This window comes from Myodes glareolus, chromosome 17 (genome assembly GCF_982192425.1).
Source record: "Myodes glareolus chromosome 17, mMyoGla1.1, whole genome shotgun sequence".
Classification (NCBI taxonomy): domain Eukaryota; kingdom Metazoa; phylum Chordata; class Mammalia; order Rodentia; family Cricetidae; genus Myodes; species Myodes glareolus.
Window position 1 is genome coordinate 21,852,991 of NC_142042.1, and position 14,088 is coordinate 21,867,078.

The 14,088-nt window shown below is 42.9% G+C and overlaps 1 protein-coding gene across 2 annotated transcripts in view; it reads right to left on the reverse strand.

The window, feature by feature from the left end:
* Positions 1 to 277: 277 nt before the first annotated feature.
* The window catches only part of Ppp3ca (protein phosphatase 3 catalytic subunit alpha), a 292,339-nt gene continuing 278,528 nt past the window's right edge, over positions 278 to 14,088 (reverse strand). The window contains exons 12-14 of one of the 2 annotated variants that reach the window (XM_085677663.2): positions 8,260 to 8,357; positions 5,097 to 5,126; positions 278 to 2,046 (exon numbers count right to left, since the gene is read on the reverse strand). In XM_085677663.2, the coding sequence (XP_085533789.1) occupies positions 1,850 to 2,046; positions 5,097 to 5,126; positions 8,260 to 8,357 (325 nt within the window). In that variant the 3' untranslated portion in view covers positions 278 to 1,849. The remainder of the gene's footprint in view (positions 2,047 to 5,096; positions 5,127 to 8,259; positions 8,358 to 14,088) is intronic. The other variant, XM_087897544.1, reaches the window with a different exon arrangement.

A 14,088-nucleotide genomic window follows, 5' to 3' on the forward strand; every position in this document is an offset into this window, starting at 1 on the left:
TCAATGAAAAGGAATGCTTTAGTTTCTTAAATAGGCCCTGCATTCAAGGGAGCCGGAAGATGGCATTTGCTCTCTAGGTAGACTTCTCTCGCCTGATTTTTGAGAAGCAAATCCACCAAGACGTTTATAGGCGAAGTGGGTAGCACTCCTCAGATCATGAGGCCCCTGGGAAGCAGCCTGTCCTAAGGGTGCAGGGTGGTGAAGGGCCAGCAGCCAGAGGACTCCATGGTGGCTGTGCACAAGATTCCCTTCAGCAGACTCAGTGAAAGGAGGAACGTTCTTTAAGTTCATGCACATTTTATTGAATAGTAATATAAAATGCTTTTCCTTTGTCATGGTTACAGGTGCATGCTTTGACTGCCAACATTTCAGAAGTCAAATTACAAAGGCAAGGCTTTAGGCTGTAGTGAATGACTTGGGCACTTATACAATTGTTAAAAAATATGAATGGACTTTCGCTGTTTGTTGTTGTTTTCAGAATGAACCAGTTGTAACCCGTAACTAATATACAAAGGGAAAAAAAAAGTGAAAAAAAAGTACATATTTTTGTGGCACATGACAGAACAGAACGAAATAACTAAATTGTTATGACATTAACGGTTACCATGCATTTAGAGTTTCACATGTAACTACAAACTTATTTAAATTTCACAAAGTTTGCTAAACATGCCAACCATCTATGTGTGCACTGACAAGCTTATGTTAAAAACTTTTAAGAATACTCTCCCCTTTAGATTGTTTTCAAAGCTTTTTTTTGATTACAAAATTTCAAAGGCATTAAGCATTTTAGAGAATATAAAGTACGCCAGTATACATACATTTCCAGTATATGTCAGACCACTAAGCGCATTACAGTCCCATACAGGCCGATACAGCCATTTTATTTTTTTTCTTAAAAAACATGCATAGGCAGATTTTTTTTTGTTTTTGTTTTTTACAGAATATAGATGCTTCGTCACTGCACTATGGTGTTGTGTTCACTATACTTAAAAATGCACCACTCATAAATATTGAATTCAGCAAGCCACAACTGAGACTTGATTTATCAACAAAACCCCTAAATATAAACAGCAAAAAAGATGGGTGTAATTATTCCAGTTTTTTTTTAAAACTTAAAGAAAATGTATTCACTGCCAAATTAATAAGTGCTCTATGGAAAGAAGGGCATTCAAGCAAACTAAAGGAACCTGAGGTAAGCACGAGCTATACAAAATTAAACTGTCCTTTTTTTTTTTTGGCATTTTAACAAATTTGCAACATTCTTTTTTTTCCAGGTTTTTTTTTTAAGACTGCCTAATTCAGTTTCTAGCCATTGTCTGACGAAAGTAGCAAAACCTTATCAATAAATAGTCCTTGTTTAGTTTGTACATCATTTTTTTTGTTGTCGTTAAAAATGTTTGATGTCATCCATTTTTAGTGCTGCACTGTAAACGAACAATAGAGTATAAGAAATTAGACAAAGTTTTCGTGTCCAGTAACAGAGTAAAAGGCCTTTCATTAACCTATCTAGAAGTCCCCAGCGTAGTAGGAAAACGCGTCCATTTCCCTCACATTGCAGTATAGACTAGCATTAGCTTTCTTTTTAAATCCTTTTTTCCTAGAAGCATATTTTAAAGGCATACCCAAAAGAGGTGTTTAATCACCACCCTCACCAAAATATAGTTTATTATCTCTCTCCCTCTTTTTTTTTTTTTTTAAACTTCATGATAGTGTAAACTGAATCCAATTCCTGGCCCCCAGAGCAAACAAGCTACCGTCAGAGGCAAGAACATCCAACTGCTGAGATGCAGCAATCCCATCATGACCTGCAGCTCAAAAAAAAAAAAAAAAAAGAGTGAACAGGAAGTGGTCACTGAATATTGCTGCTATTACTGCCGTTGCTGTCCGTGCCGTTAGTCTCTGAGGCGAGAGCCTTGTTGATGGAGTTAAGGTTGGCGTCGGAGGGCATGGCATCTCTGCGAGGCGGCATCCTCTCGTTAATTCGGTCTAAGCCCTTCGCCTCCTCGAAGCTAGTGATCTTATGTTGTGGTGAAAATCCTTTGATAGCTAAACAACAAATCATTAAAAAAAGAGAGAGAGGGTTAGGTTAGGTGGAGCACCACCGGTGGCACCGCGGTCGTGTCGGGTGAGGTTAGAGACTTCAGAGTGGGTGGGTCCTTTAGTGGAGAACAATGTGAGGGGACCTGAGGACAACACAAGACTCCTTACCATACTGGAGGGAACCAAGGGTTTGAAACAGCCAATGTCTCTTGCCAACCAAAATGTCCTCTTGCAGTGATTAAGATGTAAGCATTTCTCCTGTCTTCATCAAAGTTTAGTTCACAGAAATCCACAGTGGATAAGGAAAAAAGCTGTTTCAGGGGCAGGTAGGTTTCTGGGATCCAGCATCACTGGCCACATCACTAGCGTGATGATCCATGGATACCCTGGGCTAAAGAGCCTGCGTGTCCCCCGTTCTGACTCTACTGCCATGCTAGGGATGGCCACTTCAGTGAAAGCCCTTTCTGCTCTACCCAGAACTTCTAGTCAAGGCTTAGAACAGAAGGTCCAAGGAACTAGAAAATGAATGGGCAGGGACGTGTGTGGTTTTGCCATCTCTAAATTCCACAAAGCTATCAACTCAATGGTATGAGGGAAAATGAAATTATAAGCTTTCCCCCCCCCCACTTTGCACTAGAAGTCTATATACAGTGGGTAAGGGAGGGGGTAAGTGAAACTCAAAAATAAAGGTCAGATGACTCAGCAGAGAAGCATTTTCTGCCCTTCAGCAGCAAACAGGTCAAACTGATGTGCATCTGGTACTCGGGACGACCTATACCAGGGAGAACCCCCTCTCTGTAGAGCAACAATAAGTTGGGGTTAAAGGAAAAGCAGAGATGAATGCTTTTCACAAATTTTGAGCAACAATGAATTGAATTGGTTTTGGTCCTTTTAATTAAAACCTTGACTTCTCTTGCGTTCTCTTCTAATGACCCTGTGTGTGCTCCAGAGATATGAGAGGTACTTTTGAAAAACTTAATAACTTCCTCAGTGGGTACACCAACAGTGAGCTGAAAATAAAACACACACAGATGGGGAACCAACGACAGCAGCTTGCTTCACTCCCTGTGAAGTGCGAGCAAGGTATGGACGGGTGGCCAATCACCAGTGCTGACTTGGGCTGCATCTCCACAGCATATGAAGGACAATTTCAAGGTACTTATACCCTCCCCACATTGGGAGGAAACCTGGAGAGCCGGTTAAGGCTTCCATTTTGCCAGCCACTTGGACACAAATGTGCAGCCTCTCACTAGTAGAGATGACAGTCCTCGGAGATTTACACAGTGCTTTAAAAGCTCATTAGAAAGAAAAACAAATTGTTCCCCGTCTGCATTTTCAGGTTAGCAAAGTGGTGATTAGTCAAGTGTGGGAGGAAGAACATGGGGAGATGGGGAAGGACCAAGGCCCAAAGCAAAGCTTCTTAATTTTGCAATTTGGTAATAAACTGAAAAAATAACTGTGTTGGCCAATGAGCGCCCACCCTGAGAATGAATTCAATTATTTTATGGGGCAAAAATAGCAGGCACCCTAGTCTTTTTCTAAATGGCATCATCTCATAGCCAAAAGTTGACCGTGATTAATCATGAAACTGTTTCATTCATTAAAAAAAATAAAGTGGAAGCTCCAGGTTTTGCAACCTATAGGGCGGGGGCATAGGAAATGCCAAATCTAGCGGAACGGGGGCTCGTTCAGGATGCGGCTCCATTGCGGATGGCGCCTGTCTGTCTGTCCCTACCCTGCACAGAAGAAAGTGCTCTGCTCCAGTTCTGCTCCAGTTGCTGGTCAGACAGTGGGGGTTAGCAATTTACATTGGGAGGGTACTTAACACAACACAGAGCCACAGAGTCACAGAAAACAGCCAAACTATCAACAGGAATGCACACTGCAGATTAGATTTTGCCGAGAGGAATGGAGAATTCCCACATAAATAGCAGCTTGCTCACTGCTATTTAGGAAACAGTTGTATTTTTCTCTTACATCACTGTCATTTCCCCTACTATATCCAAATCGTGAGCAAATCGTAGAGCTGAAGTGACACTTTTTTTTTTAAACAACACACCAAAGGACTATATACGCACACAATTTGTGAAAAAAATCAGTTATTTTGCAAGAACAAAATACAACTGAAGAATTTTGTTTTAAAGGGGAACTTCAAATTATGCTTTAAAAATTCCAGAGGGTGTGGTATGCATAATATTGAACATTATATTCATGTACAGTTCTCGTATAACCATGTAGTAAGACAGCATTCAATTAAAACAGTAAATCTAAAGTGTCAACAACGCTGCTCTTGAGTAGTGCTAGAAGACAGTTGGAGATGCACCATTCTCAATTTCCTAAGCTCCTAGCAAGAGGCCTGGCATAGAGCAGACGCTCGGAATCATTAATCAATTGTCTGCTCAATAGTCTCGTTGTTGGCCACGACACGGCCACAGAAACTTTTTGGGCTCTTTTGTGAGTGCTAACTTCCTTCCAAATAGCAATTGGTCAAAACTGCCGAGGATAAGAGTTTACCTCCACACATCTGTCTCCCGTTGCAGTATTTTAGAGACGTAAGTGATGCCGAACCGTAACAAAGCACTACCAAGCATTTCCGTTGTGGCGAGCTTATGAAGACTAGAATCGACTTAATTTTACTCTCTCTTGTCTCTGTCCTACCTGGGAGTGATTTGAGGGAGGGATGGTTCAGCTCAAAGCATACTGATTTTTACATTATCATTTGTCAAAAGCAGCTGCCATAACCCCCACCCCACATCATCCACGAGAGATAGAAATTTATAAATATCGATATATAATCCTTTAGTTTTCTGTGATTAGACTACGTTCATTGTATACAAAAGTCAAACATAGCTTTAAGGGAAAAAAACAAACAAACAAACCATAGAAGGACACTTTCCCCTTTAAAGCAAGAACGTTTTGGTTAATACTGAGCCACAACTGTTAGCCCAACACCCACACACTCTGTACAAGCTACAGCGGAAAAAAAAAAAAAAGAATACACCCAGCAGAGCCCTTGTCTGTTGCGGGCACAACAGAAAGGGAACTGGCCAATTTACCTTCATCAGCCTCAATAGCCTCAACAGTAGCTGAAGAGAAGAAGAAAGGGGTGCAAAATGAATGAGAAAATGAGCAGAGGATTGGTTTAAGGCTAAGAACAAGTCAGTGACGATCAAAGGAACTGGGGGGGACTAATGTGCCTCTAAGTGCGGGCTTCTGGCACAGACAACTAGACAGAGAGGCTACAAAGAAAGGGGAAACAATACCGCAGAAGTGAGAGGTGTCAGTCATGGCCTGCGTACACCTGAGGGAGGGAAAGGTGGCCTGGAGTCCTGGCTCACTAATCGATGACAAAGTCGTTTAGGGAAACGTGCAGAAATGCTTGCTGTTATTTCGGTTGAGCTGACAATTGGGTTATGGAAATCTACAATGTTTCTGATTCTAAGAGCACTTTAGAATGCACGCTTGGTGATCTGTAGTGGAATGTCGGAGGAACAGGGCGAGCTTGGAGCGGGGCTGTGACGTCGGTCAGATGCTTTATGCTAGCGAATAGTAAATGCCAGTTTTTTCCTCTAGAGATAGAGATGCATGGGGGTGGGAGGGCAGTTAAAAGGACACAAAATCAAGCTATCTAGGTGGCAAACACATAGGAGTCTTCAAAGATGGGAGAGGCAGGGAACAACAGAGGGAATGTCAAGGCCTGGACATCTTTAGCCAGGCAGGCTGAGTCCTGATTTTTTTTTTTTCTCTTTACAATACCATTTTTGGAAATGAAGTTCAGAGTGTTGCATGTTAAGTGGGGACATGGCAGGAGCAGTAATAAATGAATTAGCATCTTCAGGAACGGGGCGACTCATGGTTGAAGCTACTCAGTAAGGAAGTCTCTGAGTAAAGTACAATGATATACTGAAACCGTAGCTTCAAAGGTCGAGTAAGCCCACCACTTACTTAGGCTTTACAGCTTCCCTGTGCAGGTGGAGGAGTTTAGATGATGCTCCCTTATTCAAAGGCTAAAACATTAAATTGTCCTCTAAGTTCAAAATGCTGAACATTGGTATTATTCTATCCCTGGACTTCAATTTGCATTTTCTAGTGATTTAAAATTGAAAGCTACAACAGTGAGTATTTTGACGGAGATAGGTATGTTATTGGTAACTATTATGAAGGGGTTGAGATGGTGTTAGAGTTCAATAGTATGGGCGGGTGAGTGGTTTACAATGGTAATGGGTTGGGATTAATGGGTGATGGGGGTGCTGGGGTAGCTGCTTTGTAGAGCTGTTCTGCATGACTTATGGCGGTCTCTGGTTGAACTTTATTTAAGAGGTGCATTCATTATTGGCCACGTATGCATTCCAGTTAGCAACACATTCTGGATTCCTCATAACCACAGAGGAGATCTGAATTGTCAGATCTTGGTGCCGCATCTCCTCTTAGGCCAAGGGAAGGGGGTCAGATATGAATCGTGAGGCAATGGCAGTGTATCGGTTTTAAACATATACTGAATTTTCAAATTCTCGGGACAAATGAAGTCTCAACCTAGAGTATGTGCGATTGTGATTGTGTGTGTGTGTGTGTGTGTGTGTGTATGTGTGAACTCAACAGAGAAGAGCACAAACAGATGGGTTTAAAAGAAAAGAAAGGAACTTGAGTCAGTGAAGCTACAGACACAGGTGACGATCTGAAGGTGACACTATGCAGTGTAAAACAGAAAGACCTCAGGTTTAGAAGCAAAGCCGAAACGCTGGGACCACACCAGCACCGCTGGGTAGAAATACACATAGCCTAGCTTATCCTCAGCACAGGCCGTCTGCGGTCAGTCCCTGATGGTGTGTGTATCTCTACTGTGCGCTGCGCTCACAGAAGCTGTGGCCTTCCATCAGCTGGGCAGAATTGCATTCTGGGTATATAAATGATCTTATGCTAATCTCTCAGTATGTTCATCTTGCTGGAAAAGTTTGTGTGTTTATGAAGCAATTAATTTCTACAGGTTTAAAGGGGGATTTTTTTGTTGTTGTTTACCTCAGTTGCTATAGATTTTCCTGTTTTCACCGAACTGTTTTTGAACTTTTGCATCAGCTCAAAGACTGTGGATTTAGAGGAAATTCATCCAAAAATAAAGGTTATGTCTGTTCTTCATAAAGTGTGATGGTCTGACAGTTTTGTGCCCATGAGTTGATCATTATGTGTTGTGTAGAAGAAATGTCTTAATGATGTAATGGTAACCAAATACCTGTGTCTTTTAGGATATAGGACAGAGGTAGGAAAGAAAATAGAAGAAAGATCCAGGGCAGAAATAAACTAGAGGCTGAGATTATATTAAAATACTATACTATATTTTTGCTGTGTTTGTTTTCTGTTCAAATCTAACCTAACAGCAAAGTTTCCATAGTGTATAAGCTATATTCTAATTAGTGGTAGTGTTAATTAAACTGACAAAAGAACATACATAACAGAAGAAAAAGTATACATAATTGTGTTGTCTAACATGGGTGATACTAGCTATATTTAAGTTAAATTTGTTGAAAATTAGGGGTTGTTAGTTATATGTCGATTGTTCAGTGGTTCTGTGTCACCAGCGGCCTTTGCAGCCATAAAAAAATCCCATTATCACAAAAAGTTATACTGGCTGATACTTGTCCAGCCAGTTAGGACTATAGAGTAAAATGTCTACTTAAAAAAGATGTTATTATTTTAAAAAATAAACCAAAATGCAGTTGAGATCTCTCTTCTTGTATTTCTGATGAGTCAGAGAAAAGGCCTGTTTAAGTTTCATTTCTGCTTAAGTGGGTAATTAAATTACCCTTTTTATAGTCTTTCCAATAAAATCTATAGCTATGCAAACCTATATTTGTGTGTAGACTTCATCAATCATGCAGATAGGCAGACAAGTTATGAAAATGTAACAGAAATTTTATACTGAATGACTGGCCGAGAGAGGGGAGCTCCGACTCAAAGCTCCAGCTGCGTGCACATGTGCCCTAAGTGAGATGTCCCATAAGGAGGCCTGAAGACATGGATGCGTGTGCTGAGGAGGGGTGGAGCGTGGCCTGAGGTGAAGGACAGTGCTTTCAGGTGGGACATGACTGATCACACTGACATGTGAGCGTTAGGCCTTCTTCCAGTCAAGAAGAACTGAAGAGAAGACTGAGCTGAATGAGAAACTCAAGGTTCTACTGGTACAGCTGGCCGTGTGCTCCCAGTCACAGCACTGGGCTCGCTTACCGCTTTGCAGGGTCTGTTTCCCTCCGGAGAGCACTCCGCTGGGGAGCATGCCTGTCGGGGTCAGGCCCTTCAGGGTCAGGACACTCTCACTCTCTTCTCTGGAAGACACAGAAAAGTTGTGGAAGTGAATGTTTGCTTTCTTTCGTGAAGAAAAAAAAAATATATAAGGACCCATATTTACCTCACATTGGCTTGTTTTATTCGAAATACAATCCATTTTTATCTATATATACAGAGGGGGTGTTCTATAAATGACTTCGGTGACAAGGTTATATTATGGAATTGTGGAGTTATGGCCCCTTGAAGATCCTGAAGGTGCTTCTGGCTTCATAACCACGCCTCACAAGGCAAAGCTGTTGCTTCGGTGACAACAAGGACCTGTGTATCCAGTGAGCAGAAGGGCACGTGCAGGTCTGCTTCATCATGAAGGGCTCGGGAACAGTCTATGAACCACACCCACCAAAGAGGTGACTCTTATCTAAGGGTCAGAAACCTGGGGGTTGTTTCAGGGGGCCGCTGAAGGCCTCTGTGTCATATGACAGACACACAGAGATTATTTGGGGGGGGGTCACTGAAGGCATCTGTGTCATGTGACAGACACATAGAGGGATGGTCCACAGGCAGGTGGGAACATTTTTGAGCTTTCATTTTTCAGCCTTTTCCTTCCCAGAGTTGCTTACATGGAATTCTTCATTATGCATATGGGACTGTTTTAAAATTGCTACAAGAGAATCATTATTTCAAGCAAGTTGACCATGTAACAATCACTTGGACTTACAGACTCAGTAGTTAAAGAAGCAGACCTATGAAATAGGAATAACCTATTACCTTCCCAGACGGCAGATCCTACAATCCTACATGGGCAGGAAAAAGTTCACAATCCATCTGTAGAGGTACACACTATACACACACAGTACTGAGTAGGTCCAAGTACCAAACTTATTTTAAGATGATTTTTAAGATGACTGAAAAGAATTTCTCCCTAGATCTGTACCTTCTGTCAGTTCAGAAACCAGGACTGCATTGTCCAGCTGCTCCATCTCGGAGCTACTTTTACCTTCCCATTCCACAGCTCCTCCCCTGGTAAACCTTGATGCCTCTGCTCCCACACATTTCCCTTTATCTTGGTGCTTCTCATGACTCCACCATATCACTTATCAAAAACAGCTGTATTGACCGGCCACACACTCAACTCACCTGTTCTCAGTGGTGTGATTACTGTACAACGTTACCCCAATCAACTTGATAATACTTTATCACCCCAAGCATCCCTGCTCTCACTAGCCATTACTGCTTACTTCCTTCAGCCCCGGGCAATGCCTCCATTGTATTCTGCAGGTTGTTTGCACAGGTATTCCACAGGAACAGCACCATGCATCACATGCAACACATGGTTCTTTGTGGTGGTCTCTTATGAACCGCTAGCATCTCTTATGTTGACTACAACAGCCTTGTAGAAGGTCTGTCTCCTCCATCTTTCAAAGGTTTGCCCTCTCTGCTTACAGCTATTTTCAGACAGAAAGGCAGGCTGACTAAGACACTGAATAGCAAACAATGCCTGTTCTGTTGTTCCTTGATGCAAACTTCCCTGAGGCCTTCTCTCATTTAGGGTGAAGGTAAAACCTTCAGCAGATCTCACTGGGATCACAAACCTACCTACCCACCCACCCACCTACCTACCCACCCACCCACCTACCTACATACCTACCCACCTACCTACATACCTACCCACCTACCTATATACCTACCCACCTACCTACCTACCTACCTACCCACCCACCCACCTACCTACCCACCCACCCACCTACCTACCCACCCACCCACCTACCTACATACCTACCCACCTACCTACATACCTACCCACCTACCTACATACCTACCCACCTACCTACCTACCTACCCACCCACCCACCTACCTACCCACCCACCCACCTACCTACCCACCCACCCACCTACCCACCCACCCACCTACCTACATACCTACCCACCTACCTACATACCTACCCACCTACCTACCTACCTACCCACCCACCCACCTACCTACATACCTACCCACCTACCTACATACCTACCCACCTACCTACATACCTACCCACCTACCTACCTACCTACCCACCCACCCACCTAACTACCCACCCACCCACCTACCTACCTATCTACCCACCCACCTACCTACCTACCTACCCACCCACCTACCTACCTACCTACCTACCTACTTACCTACCTACCCACCTACCCATCCACCCTCTATATTCCTTCACCCTCACCCAGCCCTTAGATGACATTTCCCACCTGCATCCTTTACGTAGGCAGCACACCTTATCCTAGGTGTCCTTAGTCATCTTGTCTCAGAATTGTCTGTGTATCTCATTCCCTCTGCCTTCAAATGATTGTTCCAGTCTCACTTTCTAACGTTGCCTCAAGTCATGCTTTACCTGTTCCATTGTTTATTTTTGGTCTCTAATCACCATTTCTCTACTGTCAAGTTTCTGGAAAATAGGAATTTCTTTCTGCTTTGACCACTCCTTGCATCCCAGTACACACACTGGATCAATACCATGTATACAGGTCTGTATTTACTGGAACAAGGAGTTTTTTTTTTCAAAAAAAAATATTGAAAGGATGATGGCAGTACTGATCCACAGTTTAGATTTCTGTCTTCTTCACGGTAGAGTTTACTCATGAATATTAGGATTCAGCCAGCAATTAATCACCATTTACATTCATATGGGAATTTCAACCATTTTACGCTTCTGATGTCAAAATGCTAGGTTATGTAAAAAAGAAACGTTTTGAATACTAATAATGCAGATATGGAAAACTCAAGAGTACCTCTGAAAAGATGAACACAACTTACCTCTATATTCACATTTAACGTCAGGTTTTAGCTTCATGACTGGCAAATATTTCTATATACCAAATACATGCTGGCATCAAATCCCATTTTAAAATCAGGATTGCTTAAACAAAATGAACATTAGAAGCCAATGATGATCAGCACATTTCCTGCTCCCTGCAGTTCTGATCCCCACCCCGGCTTCAGGGTCTTCTCCAAGGGTCTTCTCAGCATGAGAACTGCTTCTTTCTGTGGTTCCCCTGGGGAGTGTGACCTTCTCAAAGGTCTCCTCTGATCACATCCATCATGTTCTTGTAGATGTGGCCTTCTCAGCCCTTTGATGGACCTTTCATGCTCTCTACCCAAAGCCACACACAGCTTTCCACTGCTAGGAACACAGACTACAAGTGAAAGGGTGTGCTTCCAAACAACACACCAATCTTCAAGAATGCACTATGCAGATTAGGCTGGGGTTGCCTCATAAATAGTACACTGATCAAATGCTGAGTGAGGAAACTGGGTATTTGTGGTTTTGTTCCTTTTATGGTGGTTTCTAGAATAGTGAAGAAGACAGATGTGGCTCAGGTTGTATTTCTATTAAAAGGCTCTACTCAGAGGGTTCTCCTCCTCTCGGCTATGCATGCTCTCTTTCAGCAAGAGCACCTGTTTACATCGTTGTTCAGTCGTCTCTCTGCAGGTCTCCCTGAAGCTCCAGAGTGGCATTTCTGCTTCATCATAAAGGTTCTGCCAGGTACAATCACTGCGGTCATCCCGCTACATAGCAGTAGCCTGTCCATCACACAGGCTGTGGCTTTGGAGGCTATCCTCAAACTCTGTTTCCTCTGTTATCACTCACTGCACAGATAAAGGTCCTTGTAGGAGAGAAAAGAATTGCAGCCAGGCCAGCTGAACTCACCAGCGGAGAGCTAAGAGTGCCTTAGAGAGCACACAGTTACAGAGAAATGTGCTGAGACACTTCCACCAGGACGAGTCTGTACGTTCACTCACTCCATGAGCTGGCCTTGGCTTACGAAGTGCTGCCCTCCATAGTCCAGCCCCACTCCAAGTTCATCTCAACGCTATACAGTTACCCGCCAAAGGCAAACTACCACCACCGCTGGCATCTCAGGGCTTCTATTTCTGTTGCCTCTGCATGCTGCTCATTTTGAAGCAGGCCATATGTTCTATCTGTGATTGGCAGATCTCAGGAGACTTACCTGCACATCTACTGCAAGGTATATATGCTTGTGTGTATGAAAGTTTTTTTTTTCCTTTTTTTTAGACAGCGTTCCTCTATGTAGCCCTGGAAGTCCTGTAAATTGCATTATAGACCAGGCTGGCCTCTGCTTCTCAAGTTCTGGGATTAAAGGCATAGGCCACCATGCTTGGCTAACAAGGGGTATTAAAAGACAGTTTTCTGGTTCCTCTCTCATGGGGCATGTTCCTCACACACAGGGTGTGCATCCAGAATCTCTACGTGAGAAATCTGTGTGATCCTCCAATACCGATTCTGCTGGCTCCTGGCTTGAGCACTGTAGATTCCTCAAGTCCTTGATTTTGTCCCTTCCTTTGCTCCCCTCATGCCAGAGCCAGCTACAGCCTTTAGCGTGTATTACTTCAGCAGCGTCTTGAGTACGCTTTCTCCATTCACAAGTTAGCTTACTATTAGCCAGATCAATCCTAACCATGTACATATCTAAGGCATGGGTTATAGTATGCCTTTCATTCCATGAAAACCACCCCAAGGCTCCTCATTGCCACGCACAGAAAGAGTGAACACTTTATCGTGGTGTTCAACTACTTTGAGGATCGAGAATTGAGTTTCTTTTGTTTGCTTTCAGTCTCAGGTTTTACCAGATCACTCACCTGCATGCCTTTTGTGACTTAGTGCTTTTGTGTCCCTAGTAATCATCACCAGATTGCGGGCATTATTTACAACCATTCTAGCCTACACTGCTGAGCTTTGAGTAAGCTCACACTGGTGCTGCCTTCCCTTGGGATGTGGGGATATATGTGCTGTTAAAAAGCAAGCCCAGTTCAGCCCTATAAGTGTGCTAGGTAGATTACTGTTAAATATGTACAATATGGGGAACAACATCCAGTATTTAGCCTGCATCCCAAATGATTCAATCAGCACTGGTCCTAGGACCATGTGACTGCTCTTGGTGGCTTCTTATAACTAGGTCATGATTTTCTCTCCTGCAGGAGTTCTACCTGTCAGAATCCAACCTATGCTACTAATAGTCCCTTTGGGGACAACCACCCAAGGAAATACAAAGTCCCACAGCACAACATCTGTTCATCTATGTAGGACATGCTTGGTGGTTTTACATTAATGTATTTGTCTGTCATTTCATCTTGGCTGTTTGAACTGCCTAACTCATATTCCACTTCAAATTCAATGTTCAGCATGGCTTACCAAGCTGACCTTGGTCTGCATTTGTGTGAATATGATTCCTGTATCCTACACAAGGCTCACAAGATAATGCACCTTGCTTTTGTTTCCTACTGACGTGCAAATCTTTAAATCTGAAAACTTTATTTTTATATTGAGGCTTCTACTGTTTCTTGCTTTGTTTTTCTCTATGGAGTTTTATATGGAAATTCTTGGAGCTTTTATTTCTCCTCCTAGTAATTTCAGTTAGAAAAAGAAGAGCGTGGTCTGGTAAGTCTAAGGATAACACACGTGCAAATGTTCATGACTGAGGTACCCATCAACACAGGATTTTCATATAGTCATTTATCTCCCTGGGTCATCTCTGTAGCCAGACAGGACTTGCTGGTGGTCCTCAGAACTGATCAGTCTGTTTCTTCTTAAGGATCTCTGCACTTGATATCTTCTTTTCCTTGAATGCCCTTACTCCACTTTTTCATCTAGATGGTGCATATCTTCTCAGATGACGTCAGTCATAATTCCTCGCTGCCCTCATTAAATGCCATATTGATAATGCAGTAGCCCTCTGCATTGCTTTACTATTCTTTCTGGTGCATGC